This window comes from Saccostrea echinata, unplaced genomic scaffold (assembly GCF_033153115.1).
Source record: "Saccostrea echinata isolate AGI-Se365-2 ecotype Australia unplaced genomic scaffold, CSIRO_AGI_Sech_v1 ptg000012l, whole genome shotgun sequence".
Taxonomy (NCBI): Eukaryota; Metazoa; Mollusca; class Bivalvia; order Ostreida; family Ostreidae; genus Saccostrea; species Saccostrea echinata.
This window is the reverse complement of record NW_026889761.1, coordinates 20814390-20835391: the sequence shown is the minus strand read 5'-3', so window position 1 is coordinate 20835391 and position 21002 is coordinate 20814390. Positions and strand designations below refer to the sequence as shown.

General features: G+C 32.9%; 1 protein-coding gene across 1 annotated transcript; it reads right to left on the bottom strand.

Annotated features, from left to right (window-relative positions):
* Positions 1–16987: 16987 nt before the first annotated feature.
* LOC133186105 (uncharacterized) lies at positions 16988–20254 on the bottom strand. Its single transcript, XM_061321380.1, has 2 exons — positions 20230–20254; positions 16988–17620 (listed from the first exon to the last, which is right to left on the bottom strand). Exon 2 carries the CDS (start codon positions 17617–17619, stop codon positions 17182–17184), a length of 438 nt encoding a protein of 145 aa, XP_061177364.1. The 5' UTR covers position 17620; positions 20230–20254; the 3' UTR covers positions 16988–17181.
* Between the last annotated feature and the right edge of the window lie 748 nt (positions 20255–21002).

The window sequence follows — 21002 nt, the reverse complement described above, 5'->3', positions numbered from 1 at the left end:
TCCTAAGAAAGACGATGCATGCATATTAAGTTTTTAATCACATGATTTTTATCCCATTAAAACATTGCAATTGTTGCCGAACGCTGAAGCATAAACAAATCGGAGAAAACTTCTGACTTCTAGAATGAATTAAAGCGGCTGTAACATCCATTCATATATCTCCGTGTCAGGACGATTTCGTGTAAAGTAATGGAAAAAAAAAATTACAAAGGTCAGTGTACGTTTTGCATTTATACGCTCGTATTTTAAACTTTTAATACAATAATATATTATGTGTCATTTCTATTTTTCATGATGATTTATTGAGCAGACTTCTACATGTATATGTAGATGGCCGTGGTTATACTCGGGCAAGATAATACAAAGATACATATTCATCTTATTTGTTATAAATTCAATTTTCCGCACTTGATTTTTATGTAATATGCTGTTATAGTTTTTATTAAACAGACAAAGGAGAGAGAGAGAGAGAGAGAGAGAGAGAGAGAGAGAGAGAGAGAAATATTCCGTTTTAGCCCCCCTCCTTTCAGGCTTCAATTAATGTTTGTACCTATGTCAAACAAAAAAATTTTTCTAAATATATCAGACAGTGAAAGTAACTTTTTTTTTTTTTTATCAACAAATCATATCAATTTGTTTGACAGTCATACTCGTTTTTATTTCCCTACTTGAAGTTCACACGAAGTCCACCTGCTTGTCCTGTCAATCAAAATCATTCGACCCTGTGCAGGTGTGAAAGTTTCGTCACATCAAAGACGAAGTGCGAGTATTTCCAACAAGTTATAACATTTATTTTTATCATTTCTAGATTTGATCCCAACATTTGAATAAGAAATGAATAAAATACATCGGACATTAACACTTGAATTTGAAACATACTCTCTGCCAATTTCAAATACCACCGCCGACACGTGTACATTTTCAACTACTATTGTTTTGTGACTTTTTCTAGATGCATGTTTGTTTTGAGACTGAAATTTTTGTTCGAAAAAAAAAAAAACCTTAACTTATTTTTAAAAATCTTAATTAAAATATTCCGGAAATAGACTAAGTAACCAATCTAGGTGGAAGGGGGGGGGGGGGGATATTAATCATATCGAATGGAAAACGTGTAAAGTTACGGTGAAGAAAGATTTTTTTCTCTCTATAACTATAGACTTTACATATTATAGTAGAGAAAATTCTGTAGTGCAGTACATTTCAAATAAATATTTCCTTTAACCACACTATCAATTTAATTCGCTCCAAAGATAATAAATTAACAGGATATCCGCAGTACTATGTATAACTCTCAGAACTAGTTCTATCATATTTTCTGTAGTAATTGAAAAAACAAGAGGCCCAGGGGCCACATCGCTCACCTGAGCACTATGGCTAGGAAAAAGCAGAAATCATTTCAATCTTGAAAGGTTGAAAAGTTTAAATATAAAAGTGGTTGGGGGGGGGGGGGTCAGGAATTGAACAAATTTGAATCTACATTATCTGAGGATGCTTCCATTTAAATATGACCAATCATGGCTTTGCTGTTCTCGAGTAGAAGATTTTTAAAGATTTAACCTATGTATTCCTATGTAAAACTTTGATCACCCATTGTGGCCCCACCCGATCCCCAGGGGTCATGTTTGAACAAACTTGAATGTACACTATCTAAGAATGCTTCCATATAAATATGACCATTCATGGCTTTGCTATTCTTAACAAATTGTTTTTTTTAAAGATTTTTACTATGTGTTCCAATGTAAAACTTTGATCGCCCATTGTGGCCCCTACCTACCCCCGGGGGTCATGATTCGAACTAATTTGTATGTACACTATCTGAGGATGCTACCATATAAATATGACCAATCATGGCTTTGCTGTTCTTGAGAAGAAGATTTTTACTATGTGTTCCTATGTAAAACTTTGATCGCCCATTGTGGCCCCACCCGATCCCCGGGGGTCATGATTTGAACAAATTTGAATGTACACTATCTGAGGATGCTACCATATAAATATGACCAATCATGGCTTTGCTGTTCTTGAGAAGAAGATTTTTAAAGATTTTTCCTATATATTCCTATGTAAAACTTTGATCGCCCATTGTGGTCCCACCCGACCCCCGGGGGTCATGATTTGAAGAAATTTGAATCTACACTACCTGAGGATGCTTCCATGTAAATATGACCAATTATGGCTTTGTTGTTCTTGAGAAGAAGATTTTTAAAGATTTTTCCTATATATTCCTATGTAAAACTTTGATCGCCCATTGTGGCCCCACCCTACCCCCGGGGGTCATGATTTGAACAAACTTGAATCTACATTACCTGAGGATGCTTCCAAGTAAATATGACCAATCATGGCTTTGCTGTTCTTGAGAAGAAGATTTTTGAAGATTTTTCCTATATATTCCTATGTAAAACTTTGATCTCCCATTGTGGCCCCACCCGACCCCCGGGGGTCATGATTTGAACAAACTTGAATGTACACTATCTGAGGATGCTACCATATAAATATGACCAATTATGGCTTTGCTGTTCTTGAGAAGAAGATTTTTAAAGATTTTTCCTGTATATTTCCTATGTAAAACTTCGATCGCCCATTGCGGCCCCACCCTAGCCCCGGGGGTCATGATTTGAACAAACTTGAATTTACACTACCTGAGGATGCTTCCACATAAGTTTCATGTTTTCAAGCACAGTGGTTCTTGAGAAGAAGATTTTTTAATGATGCCATTAATTTTTCACGAATTCTTAATTATCTCCCCTTGGAAGAGGGCGTGGCCCTTCATTTGAACAAACTTGAATCCCCTTTACCCAAGGATACTTTGTGGCAAGTTTGGTTGAAATTGGCCCAGTGGTTCTTGAGAAGAAGTCGAAAATGTGAAAAGTTTACAGACGGACAGACGGACAGACAGACGGACAGACGGACTACAGACAAAATGTGATCAGAAAAGCTCACTTGAGCCTTCGGCTCAGGTGAGCTAAAAACGTGTTAGAAATAAATATTTTCGTAATTTTGCTGCGTAATTATTTGACTTAGATACATATGTAATTATATCACCATTAACGATTTGTCGTCTTTAACAAAATAACAAAATGTTGCAGTGCTTGAAGTATTTGCACATTGCCCTTAGTTATATTTAATATTTCAGCATCGTTCTACATAGGTACAGAATGTGCTTATAACAACATTTATTTTCCAGAGTAATTTAATAAATAACCTAACAGCTAAGTTAGAATAATAAAAATATATATCGTAGATATTTTTCAACATGAAATAATGATTCTTCAAACACGATATGTTACTTATTTAATTAAAAAACCTGTAACTCATTCCCTACAAAAAGATAAGTCCTTTCACTTCGGAGTTCCGAATGACAATGAAAACTGAACGATAGGTGAACGCTGAACGCAAGGTGCACGCAAAGTGAACGGAACGAAGAGCGAACGCTGAACGCTTTGTGAACGGTGAACGCTAGCGCACGGTGAACGGTGAACGCAAAACTGTGAACGGAGAGCGAACGGTGAACACACGCTGAACGAACGGTGAACGCACGTTGAACGAACGGTGAACGAACGGTGAGCGAACGGAAAAATGGGAAAGTAGAACGTTTCAGGGACTGTACTATAGATAGATAAATATAAGATATATATATATATATATATATATATATATATATATATATATATATATATATATATATATATATATATATATATATATATATATATATATATATATATATATATATATATATATATAGGGTGAATTCACCATGCATCGGACACCCTCGCACTTCAACAAGGTCTAGCGATATCGCTACCGACCGAATATTATCAAAATGGAGCTTAACATGTAGTATGTGGTTTTAATATAAATTTTTGACACAATTGTGTGTTATTTATTGAGAAAATATCATTAAAAATCGATTTTTTCGAAATAAGCCAGAATTCACCATGGTTCGAACAATTTTCACCATACATCGTACATACGGTATTTTGAACGAAAAAATATCATACCTTGCAATTGATCTCGGTGCTTTAAAATTAGTAATGCCGAAACATTTTTATCTTTTATTAAAAAATTAACCTTATAGTTAAATGTGAATGACTATTTCATCCACAAATGTGAAGAGGTTTTAGTCGCATCACATCGCCTTAGAAAGGCTTTACAATGCTAGTAATATGCCATCTCGCGCCTTTGTCTCGTGGATTATCATCATACAGTTTTATAAAAATAAATTGAGCCCACTTCTAGTTGTCAGATATCGATAACTTGTATTTTCACTAAAAATTTAGAGTTTTTATTTTCCTTTTTTGGCAAAAAACAGCTGTCATTTGGGTTTTATATGAAAATGGAAGAGATAACCCCATGCATCGGAAAGTGTCCGATGCATGGTTAATTTGTGTCCGATGTATGGTGAAATAAACATACTAGTAAAAAACAACTCTAAAAAATATTCTACAAACATTGAAGTAAGATTTAAAAAGAAATCTTTACAATTATCAATCATTAACAAATTTTACCTAGGTCCGACTCGTTCTGTTGAAGTCTATTTAAAAGAACGACAACTCTAAAAAATGCAAAATCGTAAAATTCTGGTTACTCCCCTTTGATGATGCAAAATATGACGTAATTTCAAGGCCATTCTTGTGGTATTTTTATCACAACATGAAACTAAAAATCGGCATCATTAGAAAGTTTAAACCTTCATCTTTATGATGGAAACAAGTAAAAACATGGAGACACTGAGGTTCAATGAAAGTTTATTGCTTAAAGTTGTCCGAAGCAAGGTATGTGTCCGATGCATGGTTAACTCACCCTATATATATATATATATATATATATATATATATATATATATATATATATATATATATATATATATATATATATATATATATATATATATATATATATATATATATATATATATATATAATCTTAATAAAAATTGTTTTAGTTTATGTCAATTTTACCTCACAAAAAACATCATTATTCTTTATACTGATTTCATTCCCTCCATAGCTTATGTATGCACACATGTGAGAAGGTTGAATTTTCCCTGGCACTAAACTTCCTTCGTACAGCGCTCTACCAACATACATTCCATCGTGCGTTTTGAAAGCATGTGGTGGGACATTGCCGTATGAAGCTCTCTGCCAATCATAAAAGCCAGGAGTTTTTGAAGGAATCAACACATCATACACATTAACGATATTCTATTTTGAACAATATGGAATATGTGCTCCATCAAGGTGAAAGCCGCATTTCCCAGGCGTCATAACGCCATTCATTTCGGCCCGAGCAATAAAAAGAGGCCTCCCATCTGCCTCATATCCACCACTTATTGCCACTTCGGGTATATTTGATCCTGTCGTTGTTACCCAACGTACCATTCTGAAATGCTAATAAAAATATTACATTATTTTATTCTGCATTATCCAAAACAAGAGGACAAACACTTAGAATTTCATATAAGTTCAAATTCTTTTTCAATTACGCTCCATGCCTTGGGAGGAGGCCAGTTAGCTTGGATAAACTAGACTAAAAACTGTTGAACTATATGTATTTGTTTAAGGCATGGTTTGTATTAATAACAGTCGAAAAAGGAATTTTGGTATATGTTTTATATTTATACACACATAATTTGAAAAATCTAACGTTTTCAATTAATAAAATCGAAAATATTAGTACTTGAACATAAAATTAATTCATACTGAGAATCGCAAAACGTTCGAAATTATTAACAACCCAGTCTTATCATCAACAGGTTAGCGAGGGTTGTATGAAGTTTTATGTAAAACAGGTAAATTCGAGGTATCACACTGGTAACTGACCAATCAAAATGAACTAAGTCAATTGTAGTTCCACGCATAATAAAAAAATATTTTTTTTTAATTATGAGAAAATTTATACTTTCCGTTATTCTAATTTTTACATTTTTGGTATCTGCGATGTTTACAAACACATTGAAAACATGTAGTTTTGAGGGTATTCCTGTTTGCAGATGGAAAAAAATCAGAAAATGCCGTGTACATACCCTGTTTTGTTGTCAACTAATGTGACGGGTAACGTTTAACATTTCGTGCTAGATATTTTTCTCATGAATTCAAATACCTGATTTTTAAAGATTTTTTATTCTATGTAGAATTATATAGTGAAAAAAATTACCGGTGTGATACCTTGAAGGCCAAGGTTGTAGCGCAGAAGAATGATAAATTGAAGGCAATATGTAACTTGAAAAGGAAATATGAAGATAACGAACAGTATTCAATCTCGAAAGTCAAAGAAACGATACAAATTTTGGAGCAGAGCAAAGGAGTGAGCATCCCCTGCCGACCGGTCACACCCGCCGTGTGCTCCTTGCCATGATCTGAAAAAAAAAAATGGAAAAAATCGGTAGACAGTTCAGTGTATAAGTAATGGCCTTACAATTAGTATGAAAAACACCAGTCAGCATTTGACTTATTGATAGGTTCTAAAAAATTGCGAAATGATGACTTCAAACGAGACTGTTGATATCCTTGTTTCATCAACTTGTTTGTCAATAGTTTGCCTCGTTTAAGAAATTGTTCATATGTAGAGCATGCTCTTGCGTATCGAATCAACTGAGGGACATAAACCCCATATGCATGTGTTGAAGGTATATTGCTACATAAGTAAGGGAAGTTAAGATTGAAAAGTTGAATCATCACATTTATCATAAAGCTCTGTTGTTAGGTTACCATTAACATCTTTTTCTAGTAAAATATCTAAATATGAAACAGATGTGTCAGAATTTGTGGTATCTTTTATTTCAAGCTCACTGGGATATATCGAGTCGAAAAATGAATGAAAGTAACTATTTGTTGTTGATAATACGTCGTCGATATAACAAAATGTCGAGTTGAAGGCCACAGTAAGTGTTTTCTTCTTCTCATGTAGAAGTTTTTGAATAAATTCTACTTCTTTTGAATACAAAAATAGGTCTGCTATTAAAGGGGCGCAATTGGTACCCATGGGGACTCCGACAGATTGTTGGAAGACCTGATCTTCAAAAACTAGAGAGATATTGTCAATGAGAAACTCAAGAATCTTTTTTAATATCAACTTCAGAGTACTTGTGTGTACATTCAGAATGCTTTTTTAACAAAATAATTTTGTAAATGACTAATGACAAGGTAAGTATATTTACGAGTTCCATTTTTATTGAAAAAGCAGCTGTTTACGATGTCAAAAAGCCTGGACTTCAATTTATCGTGGGGAATGGTTGTTTAAAGTGTTGAAAAGTCGTACGTTTCGATTTTATTGATTTTAGTAAAATTTTGTGATTTCAAATTTTCTGAAAGTTCTTTGGAGTTTTTATGTATCTTCATCTGATTTACACCACTTCTCGAATATACTGTTGTACAGTACTCCTGAAGTTTTTCCTTCATTACAGTAAATATTTCAGTGAGAAGTAAAGAAAGAGGAAATTTATTGGAACCCGCTATGTATCTTTGTTTGTACGGATTTTTATGAAGTTTAGGAATCCAGTAAAGGTATGATAATTCAAATTCATTTTGATTGTTGGGAATATTAAAAATATCTAAAACGGACATAGATTTTGAAGAATGTCCTCCTTAGAAAGGGAGCTAAGTGGGTGTAAGTTGGACTTTCATCTGCAGAATTAAATCCTAGTTCCTCTAAAATACAATTCAAATAATGAGTCTTGCAAACAAAGACTATGTTGTTACCAGCTTTGTCAGCTGGGACCAGTACATACTGATCGTGTATTCTATCTAATTCCTTTTTCACTTCTGAATTATTAAAGACAGAAGGATAAATAGTTTTCATACAACCCCTTAATCGCTTAATGGGAGATTTCAACATCCATCTGATGCTCTTAATCCATTCTGACAAAGTGTCAAAGACATATCGCAAAGCTATTTCCCTCTCGTTGATAGTTTACATCTTCTTTTATTTAGTCATGAAATATCGTCAAAAATAATCAATTCACCAAGGTTCACTAACTTGAAATATCGATTCCCCTCCCAAAAGAAAAAAAATATAATAACTTTGATGTACTGTTGACTTTTCATTAAATCTTTAAAGGAGTAAACGTCATATGAAAATGCGTTCTAAATTTGCAAAATTCTTTTCATGTAAATAGAATTGTCTACAAATTAAGCAAACATAACTAATTATTTCAATTTCCGACGTTAGAAATCAACTAAACGTAATAGAGGGAATTGAATACTCAATTTAACATGAATTTTTTATATATATAGATATATACATAAAGTATCAAAAAATGGTTGTTATAACAATTAGAGAACTAAAAAAATTTTAGACATTGCAATTACTTTGCAAAGCTCCAATGCTTGAAGAAGAGTTTATCCTTGTTCTTAAACGATTTTTTATGTAATGTAAAATTGAGGCATCAAGCTATCACCCACAAAACCGCTTGATGCTGTCACACCGGAATTCTCATCAGAACCCAAACCTTGTGATTAAGAAAGCCGGAATCAAACCGACATTTTGTAGGATATTATCAACAAGAAGCACAAGATGTTTTCAAAAAGACGATAATGGACGAGGAAGAAGGAACAATATGGTCCTTTGGACGGCAGTGGCGTTATAAACCGGATCTAAAAACTTGATTCTTATAGCCACGGGGGATTTCCTAGAGGACAGCATCAAAGTCATAAAACAGATGTAAATTTCCAAGTTCATATAGCCAATGATGTTTTACGACAGAACGGTCAGAGATTTTTGAATAAAATCTTAATATTCAATATTGTCTTCGGAAATTTAGGAAGAAAAAAAACATTTTTTAAAAAAATTAAATAATTTTTCAGGAGATTTCACATTCAAGTTATGTATATAAGAAACAAGCTAATTCGGAGAATTTGTGTTCCCCGCTTAAGGAAAAAAAAGCATACGCAAATCTAAGGGACCTTTCATATACTAAGCAAGAATCATACCCCAAGACAAGCGATGCGCTTGCTTTTAATATAAGCAAATTGAATGCAAACATCAGGTCATATATACATGTTTATATTCACATATCGATATTGTCAAAATTTTACACAACACATGGTGTCTAATTTAGCCTTTACCAAACATTTCTAATAGATGTGTTTAGGATATAAAGTCCGCCAACATCCTGTATTATATGTAATAACTCTCCACATGCTCCTGTGCTAAAAGTAGTGCCAAGCGACTTTTAATACAATAAAAAAAGGGGCAGGACATTTTGCGAGGGCGAGAGAGGCCATAGGAAGTTATGATATAACTTTTCATTGCAAAAGCTAAAAAGCTTCTTGAGATATCGCCCGGAAACGAAAGTGTTACGCACAGATAGAATGTATGAATTTACGACCTTTACCTTTGACCTTTTGACCTCAAAATCAATAGGAGTGTTCCTTGGGCCAAAGGGAGTTATTATATAAAATTTCATTGCTAAAGCTCAAAGGATTCTCGAGATATCGCACGGAAACGAAAGTGTTAAAACAGAGAGAATTTATGACCTTGGCCTTTGACCTTTTGACCTCAAAATCAAGAGGGATCATCTGTGAGGAAACTCACAGGGAGTTCATATTTAAAATTTCATTGCAAAAGCTTCTGGATATTGCGCGGAGAAGAAAGTGATACAGATAGACAGAAATACAGTCGGACGGAAAAACAGACCGAAAGAACTGCGAACGATAGGATTGTTCTCCCGCCTACATCCAAGTCAATTTTCAAAAGTTAACACATTTGAATGATTTTTCATATTTATATAGATATTTATATGAATTTTCATAAAACATTACTTACTTCGGGAAAACAAAGAGAGATACCTCTATAATTTGGGTAAAACTTGTGTTTTTCATTATAGAAATCAACTGAAAACGGAAAATATTTTTAAAACATCTCTCTCTCTCTCTCCCCCCCCCCCCGTGAAACAAAAATTCCTTACTGATAATATGGACTGTCACTTCACAAATTCATACCAAAGCTTTTTATGTTTCACGGGGAGTGGGGGGGGGGGGGGGGGGGGTCGGGGGCATATGTTTACAGACAAAAAAACTAAAAAAAATGCTTATTTTTACACCAATTTCAAAGGGTTTTACAACTAAAACATGGTATTTCATTAATAATATATGTTTAATTTTATATGCGTAAAACATAGGAAAAAGATTTAAGGAACATTCATTCATATCCAAGAATATTTTAAAATGTGTTGATGCTTTAAAGCCCGATTTCAATGAAAAATATCGTCAACCCCCTTATTTTAAGAGCTGGAATTAGGGGTAATTAACTATTTAACACTGGCATTAAAATTATCAGTCAATTACCATTGAAATGTTCTTTACATTCACCAAAGATTTTACGGTCAAATTGCCATTAGTATTGAATGTAAAACGGGAGACAAAAATGCAGACATAAATTTGGTCGAGTTTTTATCAACATAACATTTTGTAATCAATATGTATTAAGTAATAATAATATATAGAGAGAAGATTATGTAAGAAAATTGTTGTCTTTTTCTTATAAAACCATAAAACTTAGTTAAAATACGTTAAGGCTGTTAATACAGCATTTCATAATAAAACCTTTCAATGGACTTTTGTGCTTGATTACTGTTCGTTATCTCCATATTTTATCAAAGAGATTGACTGTGATATCAAAAAGCCTAGTTTTGTTTCATAGTCACATTGAGGAATGGCTGTATGTATCTAAATTCATTACTGACTTTTGCACAAAGTTATTTTATTTTTTTTTTATTTTTTTTTTTTGAATTTTTGAGATCCATATTCGATTTACACCATGTATTTCTCAAATTGGCTTTGGCAGATTACGTCTGAGTACAGCAACTAATATTTTTGTGAGGAGTAAAGATAGGCTTAGTAGAGCAGTTGCTGGATCCGGCTATATATCTTTGTAAGGATTTTATGAAGTTTAAGAATCCAATATAGGTAGGGTAGATCTTGTATGTTAAAAGTTTAGAATACTGAAATTTGATTTTGAAGATTTACTCTCAGAAAGCGAACTATGAATATAAGTTGGATTTTTAGATATAGGATTTACAAACACAGACGATATTGTGACAAGTCGTGTCTGCTTGAACCATGATATATTGTTCACTTCCTATTTAGTGAAAACAAATGGTTCGCATTGCCTTCTACCTTTCTGACATGGTTTTTAATATACTTATAACACATTTGATACTTCATTCTGACAGATTTCAGGTTTTCCCCTTTATACAAGGTTTGATCCAAAAGTAATCTCACAACTGCTGTAAAATCTTTATTACTCGAACGTTTTTTATTCAAATTTGTATTGCCTCTATCTATGACAAATGAGGTAACTTCAGCTCTTCCTTCGTCAAAACCCTTAATATTCCATTTTCATTGGTGATTATGTCTCCCAACTTATTCGATACTCAACAGCATGCACTGAGTGAAATATGGAGATAGCGAACAGTATTCAAGTTCAAAGCCTATCAAAACAATACAAATCGGGAGCAGAGCAAACTCGGGCCTCCTAAAACATCAGAAGTGGGATCAGGTACCATGGAGGAGTAAACATCCCCTGCAAACCGGTCACACCCGCCGTGTGCTCCTGGTCACGAAATGATGACTTTAAACGAAACTGTTGATATTCTCGAGACTGTAATATTCTTGTTTCATCAACTTGTTTGTCAGTAACTTACCTCATTTTGAGAATTGTCCATACGTAGAGCATGCTCTTGCGTATCGAACCAACTGAGAGATATACACCCCATATGCAGTTGATAAGGGCATATCAAGTTGATGAAACAAGAATATCAGCAGTCTCGTTTAAAGTCATCATTTCGTAAGTTCTATGGTCGATACAATGACCTTGTCAGCAAATGCAATTTATCATTGAGTCAAATGCTGACTGACGTTCTTCATACTAATTGTTAGGCCATAATTTACACACTGAATTGTCGACGGATTTTTCCGCTATTTCCCGATCATGACAAGGAGCACACGGCGGTCGTGACCGGTCGGCAGGGGATGCTCACTCCTCCATGGCACCTGATCCCTCATCTGATGTTTTGGAGGTCCGTGTTTGCTCTGCTCCTATTTTGTATTGTTTAATGGACTTTTGAGCTTGAATACTGTTCGTTATCTCCATATGTTTCATAAGTAAGGGAAGACGATTGAAAAATTGAAGTCATCACATTTATCGTAAAGCTTTGTTGTTAGGTTACCATTAAAGTCTTTTTCTAGTAAAATATCTAAATATGAAACATATGTGTCAGACTCTGTGGCATCTTTTATTTCAAGCTCTCTGGGATATATCGTTTCGACAAATGAATGGAAATAACTATAATTGTTAATTAACAAGACGTCGTCGATAAATGTCGAGTTGAAGGCCACTACAAGAAATTTCTTTTTCTCATGTATAAGATTTGCAATTGGTACCTATGGGAATTCAAACAGAGTGTTGGAAGACCTGGTCTCCAATAAGCACATATCTAATGATTGATCAGAAACTTAAGCATCTTTTTAATATTAACTTCAGAGTACTTGTGTGTACAATCAGAATGTTTTTAACAAAATAATTTTGCAAATGACTAATGACAAGGTAAGTAAATTACGAGTTCCATTTTTATTGAAAAAGCAGCTGTCAATGTTGTCAAAAATCTGGATTTTAATTTCTCGCGGGGAATAGTTGTATATAGAGTTGAAAAGGCATAGGTCTTTATATTACTGATTTTGGTAAAATTTTGTGATTTCAAATTTTCCAAAAGTTCTTGGAATTTTTAAGCATCCACCTCTGATTAATACGTACCCATTCTCGAATATATTTTTGCACAGTACATCTGAATTTTCTCCATCAATGCTATTAATATTTTAGTGAGGAGGAGAGAATAAATTCTTAATTAAACAAAAATAATAATTTAAAAAAATCACATTTAGGCAGAATTCAGACAAAGTGAATGAGCCTCTGATGGGGGAGATGTTGTTTTTGGTCTTGGAAAATTTTACACTTGATTGTTGACACAAAGTGATATAAACATGATCAAATTTATGTTGCGTAACCCCCCCCCCCAAATTAAAAAAAAACATGGATAATCAAACTATAAATTGGATCCGTTCCAGAGAATCCTGTTTTCTTTTTCTTTTCTTTTTTTTTAATTTCTTCGCATGAAAATTTCGTGCGCAATTTTTCGAGTTAATGAGCATGTTCTTGCAAAATTATGTTTGTCACTGAAAATGAATTATAAGTGACTTTATAAATTATTTTTTTCGTCAAGAAATGAATCTAAAAAACAAATTGAACAGTTTTTTCAGGAAGCCTTCGGCTTTCATAAAGTGTGCGTTTCTTTCTTTCTTTTTTCTTTTTTTTCTTTTTTTTTTTTAAAAAAAAATCATTTCTCGATAAACAAAAAATTGATATAGTCAATACTATGAATAAATAAGGAAAGCTGAACTATAGAAAAGTTGAAGGCATAAAGTTTATCAAATTAAGTTGCTAGTTTGTCAATAGAAATTTACGTCCCCTCAGGCATTTGCTAAATTTTAAAATATGCGCCAAGAAAAATCTAAAAATTACAATGATTGAACGACAAATTAGAATGAGATGGGTGAAAAGATATTGCAATGAGAAAAAAAAAATACTGGTACTTACTAAAAGTAGGCACTGCTACACTGAAGAGAGTGTTGATATAAATATTACAGGATACATGTACTACTGAAAAGCAATGAAAAAGGAAGAACAGAATTTGAAATTCCGTCTTCATCTTTACCACTTGGCTTCTTAAAAACTTTTCGCTTGTAGCTCAGAAATTATTTTGCATGCAGAAAATTCGAAATTCAATCTAAAATATTTTTTTCAACTTCACTTCTGCGTAAACTACAACATTGGTATTAATATTGATTACCACAAGCAAACCATCACTACTAGTATTTTCAATTTAAAAAAAAAAAAAAAATCCTTCTTCAATTCCTACGCGCCTCTTTCTGATATTAATTCTAAATTTTACTTAAAAATTCACATATTATTTTCAAGTTTTACATCATCTGTATTGAATTTCAGAAATTTTAAGCTTCGAAATCTCAAAACAGTTATAAATTTTCATAGTTAATCAAAGTACCAAAGTGTTTTCTTTCGTTAACGATAGTAAACAATAGTTAAGTATAATAGTTCATTTATGTTTGGGATATACTATCAAATGATTTTTCCAAATGTCGTAGGAAGGATTCTTATTTCATATACTAGTTTTCTATGTGATACTGAAATAATTTCACCCTCGGTATTCCACAGTGAGGCCAACCCTAAGGCGTGATAAGGATTGAGAATAAGGAGCTCTTTGAAACTACCACAGCACCTTGAAATCTCAACAGCTTTCATAACCTCGAACTACAAAGCGTTATTGTCGCCACTGGAGTATGAAAAGAATGTCGCGGACCCTCTATCACTCTTTATTAAACCAGTTTATACATAAAATAGAGCCAAATCTTAAAAGTAAATAAAGCTATAGGGTTAAGTTACTCTAGGAGAATTATGATTTAATCTAATTGATATGACAAAAGGGTCCTCTTAAATGAAAAACCGCCTTGCCTCCTGAACGTTGTGTACATTTCATAAAGGAATTTCATTTGCAGCACCTAACATCTTCCTCTCGGTATACTTATTCATCTAAAATGGGTCGTGGTAAATGATTTTTTTATTGTACAGCAATAGACTTTTTGATGAATTTTATTGCTGTGAAATCACTCATTATCGTGGGAGTTTATTTATTTATTTGATTTTGTTGTTTACTGGGTATGAAGAGACACATGAATTGACGTCCTCCACAAAATATTAAAACTTCAAAAGTGAGTATAAACACAATTTGTCAATCAATAATAAAATTAAATCCTAATGAATTAATGTTTTTTTTTTCAAATACCCAAAATTTGATTCTAAGTAAATGTGATTTTACAGTGGTATTCCCTATACCGATTGATTTATTATCGAATGGAAAGATCCTCAAATATTTTTAAAGTCTGGGACAAATCTGATATCAAGTAAAAATTTCTGGGAAAATATTTTTACGGAAGTTAATTATTACGGAAGTTAATTTTCAGCTGAAAAAAAGTGACGTTCCAGGCAATAGATGTAATTAAAGTTTGTTTTAAGATGTTAATTAAGAAATAAATAACAAGTTAAAAAACTTCTCTGGGAAATGAAGCGGGTCGGTCACGTGATCAAACCCTGTCAGAAGATTTGATCACGTACCGATCCACTTCATTTCCCAGTGAAGTTTTTAAACTTGTTTTTTATTACTTACATGTATATATACATTTGAGACGGTAAATTGAATATAACCGAATATAAATATTGCACTAACTGTTCGTCGTAGATTTTGACAAATTACGCAAGGTGTAAATTGGCTTGAAAAGAGGTTACGCTTCAAATTCCTCTGGCAAAGGATTCTGTTTTGAAGGGAATATTCTGTGAAAGGCTACTCGTGAGCATTTAGTGACTGGGGATTTTTGTATTTATGAGATCCCATATTCGATTTTAAAAAACCCCACACGAAACACACCCGATGTTGGATTAAAAAAAGTTGGAGGAATTTCGGTCGGAAAGGGATGGATGGAGACACTTGTCCGGATCAGTTAACTAAAATCTACGATTTCAGTAAGGCATATTTATTATGATGTCGACACGGAGACACTGGCGACAACTTATATTGTTAAGAAAACGATCTCGATGATGGAGGTGTGCCAACCGAACTTCCGAAGTGCAGTGTTTGTCAGCAGTTTGTGGCGTGTTTGCATTACATTATATTTTCCAATAGATTTTCAAATTTATTGTGAGTAAAGTTTAATGAAAAAAAATTATAGCATTCAGAGGTCTACAAGAAAAATAAGGGTAAACTTTTAGACTATGCAGCTCAGACATGAAACTTATAACACGTAGTTTTCTATTCTCTATGTAAAATCGATCAAGAACTGTATTAAATACTTGTTTACATTGTAAATAAAATGATTATTATTTTACTTGCGTATTTTGTACATTTTTACACATGAAAACATGTTAAGTAGAGTCTTTATATGTAGATATTACTGCGCTGTGTGATTAGGTCACGTAATGACCTATGACCTTCGAAAAACTTCATACAGGTATGAAGATATTTGCTCTCTGTATGTTTATATAATAGAGAGATACCACAAATGTATATATTCAAAAGTACAAAATGTATGAAGTATTTCGCTTCCAAATTGATAATGCAAAAACGTTCTTTAATCACCGTTATGGAAGTTAATTTCTTAGTGAGACAACTGTTTTTGTCTAATTCAATTTGCTATTATTTATCTAAATCGAAACTACAATCGATCATATTAGGTTTTACTGTCACTCTAAGATAAGTTCCAGTTCATTATCAGGACTGCAAGGTTTTTGAGCAATTTAAAACAAATGTTACGGAAGCTAATTGATTCTCTGTTACATGCTATGATTGTCATATGAAACAAGATCCATGCATTTCTTTACAAGAAGTTTGCATTTTTCAGGACTCTAACTGCACAAATATAGTGATATATTTATTATTTTCAAAACCAGGTATGTATGTTAAAGCATGTTACTCAATATGTTTGCAAACACCCTTTCAGTTATGAGACGTCTTTCAAAAAATAATTATAATTCAATGCTTATATATATATATATATATATATATATATATATATATATATATATATATATATATATATATATATATATATATATATATATATATATATATCTTATATATCTTTAACTCCGTGCCTTCTCTGCAAATTTTATTTCAAATTATATATATATATATATATATATATATATATATATATATATATATATATATATATATATATATATATATATATATATATATATATATATATATATATATATATATATATATATATATATATATATAAAATATCTGTTTTGCTGTTCAGAGATTGAAAATGAATGACACTATCACTGCCTGAGTAAGATCCATTTCCAATTCACAACAGATACCTATCAGTGGTGAGTGGTAGACAATTAAACATACTGTAGATATTAAATCTTTATTCTTTCTGATCTGTTGATATACAGAGCTTTTAATAGTGTTATTTATAAAATACGGAATCGTAAAAACTGGTCCTTTTTATAACATATGAATATTAATTCATTGCACTTTAAAAGGCTTTGATATTCATTTTAGCCGCTGTCACTTAATGGAAAGATTTCAAATTTGTTCAGGTTTTACTTTATCTGACAAAGGACCTCATAATCCTTAATACTGATTTCGTTCCCTCCATAGCCTATGTATGCACACTTGTGAGGGTGGGCAGTAGCAATTTTCCCTGGCACTAAACTCCCTTGGTAGAAAGCTCTCCCAACATAGGTTTCATGGTCCGTCCTGTAAGCGTTTGGTGGCACGTGTCCATGAGATGCCCTCTGCCAATCTAAAAAGCCAGGATTTCTCGAGGGATGAACCAACACCTCATACTGATTGATGATTTGTTCTTTCATGCCATATGGAATATGAGCTCCAGGAATATGAAATCCACATTTTCCAGGCGTCATGATACCCTCAATTTGTGCCCGGGCAATGAAAAGAGGTCTCCCATCTGCTTCATATCCACCCCTTATTGCTCCCTCTGGTATGTTTGATCCGGTGGTTGTTACCCAAACTGCCATTCTGAAATTTTAACAAACATGTTTGATACTACTTCACATTGTTTGCTCAAATAAGTTGAAGAAAAAGAGTCAGTCAAATTTATGCAAATAAACACATGTACTGTAGATTCAAGTTCAATTTTTATCCCATGCTTTTAACTTACCCCAGCGTGTTATCAGCGTTGTGAGCTAGTGCGCAGTAGTGTTTTAATGCAAAAATAGGTAAATTCTACGGAAGCGTATTAGTGCCACGTAATATATTAAAAGTTGGTAATTCCAACTTAGCTCTTGGCTTTTCCAACTTTAAAGTTGGTAATTCCAATTTTGTCGCCCGCGTGGCGCAGTGGTTAGAGCGTCTGCTCTAGAGTCGCGGAGTAAGGAGTTGATCCTTACATCGCGAGTTCGAATCCTACTGTGGGACGTGGAGACCGGTCCTTCGGATGAGACCGTATAAACCGAGGTCCCGTGTCGCAGTAGGTGCTGGCACGAAAAAGATCCCTCACTGCTCAATGGCCGTAAGTGCCGAGTATAGAACAAAATTTGCAGTTCTCCACCGGCAAGTGGTGGCGTCTCCATATGAGTGAAAAATTCTCGAGAGGAACGTTAAACAACATAAAAAACCAACTTTAAAGTTTGTAATTCCAACTTTAATCTTGGCTTTTCCAACTTTAAAGTTGGCTTTTCCTTTTTCCTTTATTTTTAATTTAGTGCCAATTTTATTAATGCAAAATTAATACACTGAAATTGATTGGTGGGCAATTGATCTGTGTCAATTATTTTTTTTTTACCTTAACCTTCCCCATGACCTTACATATAACTGCCAACTTTTAATTAAAACCCCTTATATATCTTTTGGTCCATCTTATATAATTATATAGAGAAAAAACTTCATACAACTCCATAAATGACAGGATTTCAACCAAACCTATTTAAGAGATCAGACATAAAATTTTGTTTTGTATGAGAGAATAAGCTTAAGGAGGTTGGATCCTGTCATCAAAAGTAATGAGATTTATTTTATCAAGTATATTTTTAGAATTTATAAACATAGCTTAATTAAAAATCAAAACAAAAAATGCGGGTCAATGAGCTTGTTTTGGTGCTACAGAGCATTTATTTTGACCTTTTTGCACTGTAAAAACGTCTTATACATAAATCAATTTTTAAAGTTTTTCCTCCAATATTTTTTATTCAAATAAATTATGGGAACAGACACGGTCTTATTTCATCTTGAACAGACACATTAAAATTTGCGACAACGAAAAAATGTACAAATTACTCTGCATGCTCAATTATTTGACCTTTTTGCACTCAAAAAAAAAAAAAAAAATCATTTTTCTGGCATTAAAAATTTAACGAGCAAAAAAATCATTTGAAAGTAGTGACATTTTACTGAATTTAAGAAGAATGGTTAAAAGTATATTAAATATTCAGAAAAGAAAATTAAAAGCGGGGGTCTGTGATGTTAATATTTAGATATTACTAAAAAAGTGCTAATTTTAAGCTTAGATTATGGCTATTTTTTCTTGATTTTCACAATATATTTGCTATATTTATCAAATATGATGATAGAATTTATGACAGTTTATTTAATATATAATTTAGGACCAGTATAAAACAGTTCACTGCACAAAATAACTCCGTGTGCAGACTGCATGTAAAAATAGAAATCCAAATTTAACATACTTTAAATACTTATAAAGAGAAAAAATGATCATTTTCTTCTCAGAAAAACCTTCCGCCACAAAATATAGTTCCTCACTTAATGCTTTTGGTCTGGAATTTAATCATGGAGTTTTAACTGAATATAGTTGAATTGGCATTGTAGAATCCAAATTTATTGTAAGAATTAAAACATTATGCAGATTTTTTGAAATCTAGGTTAAGATAAAAATCTGCTCAAAAGCTCAGGAGCGAACCTTAAACAAAATTAATGAGACCATTTAATTTATTAGATGTTTGATATATACATGTAGGATGAATCAACACTAAATGACATGCTACACATACAACAGAACTAAATCTTTCAATTCTGTATATGAAAACACAATAAAATAGTTCCTTCTTTCGTCATAATTTCATAATTAAATCGTTTCTTTCCATTGCAATTGCATGTATAAAACGGCAACGCGAGTCCAGCTACAAAGTATCTGAATAAAACGCATAAAGTCGTACAAAAACGGAAAAGCCAAGATTAAAGTTGGAATCACCAACTTTTAAGTTGGAATTACCGACTTTAAAGTTGGAAAAGCCAATTTTAAAGTTGGAATTACAAAATTCAAAGCTGGAAAAGCCAAAATTAAAGTTGGAATTTCCAGCTCTAAAGTTGGAAAAGCCAAGATTAAAGTTGAAATTACCAACTTTAAAGTTGGAATTCTAACTTTAAAAGTTGGAAAAGCTAACTGTAAAGTTGGAATTGCCAACTTCAAAACAATTAACGTGGCACTAATACGCTTCCGTAAAATTCAGAGGGAAGTTAGATGTGCAGCAAAGCGATTACTCAGTATAATAGAAATCAATCTGTCGCTGTAAAATAACTCTATGCACCTTTAAATTCCTACATATCCTGTTTGAATTCATTTTGCATCCTCTCTGTTACGCACAAAAAAATATTATCTGATGTGCACTTACCTTGAAAATGTTGAGTCGATAAATGTGCAGCCAACAATGCAACTATTATGGCGCTTTTGGGATGATTTTCCTCCCCCTCTCGAGAAAAGATTACACGGACAGCGATTGACTGTTGATATTTCAGCTACCGCTGTAATCTAATAAGATTAAACTTGCCGTAAGCTAATATTAGATAAATGAAAAGTTGCATGACATTTTTCATGCATTAAAAATAAAAAAAAATATGATTGCAGATAAACAATACTCAGGGACGTAGCATCGTTTTTGAAATTGGGGGGGGGGGGGGCAGCCATAGAGAAAAAAATTCAACTTACCTGAAAAACTTATCAAGCCAAAGAAAAAAAAGGGAAAATAGTCCAAACTCGAAAATTCCATTTCGTGTGTGTGTGTGTGTGTGTGTGGGGGGGGGGGGGGGGTTACGTTCCACTTCTTTCAGTACCAATTTCTTTTCATACACTACCACTATTACCCTTATTTGACTACACTGCAACAGAAAGTGTGGGGAGGGGGGTAATCGGCCTTTCAATGAACATTTTCAATAAAAAGCTATGTTTTGAAAAAATTGCCCCCCCCCCCCGATGCTACGTGTCCGATACTATACTTGTGAACTACACATATTGAATAATTATGCACAACTGCTTCAATAAAAGAAAGACTCGAACACGTATTTCCTTTAGATATGTAAACAATGTCTACATTATCCATTCTAGTATTGTAAACACTTATTAGAACCGCGAAAATAAAAATTATAGCGTAAATTTAAAAACAAATTA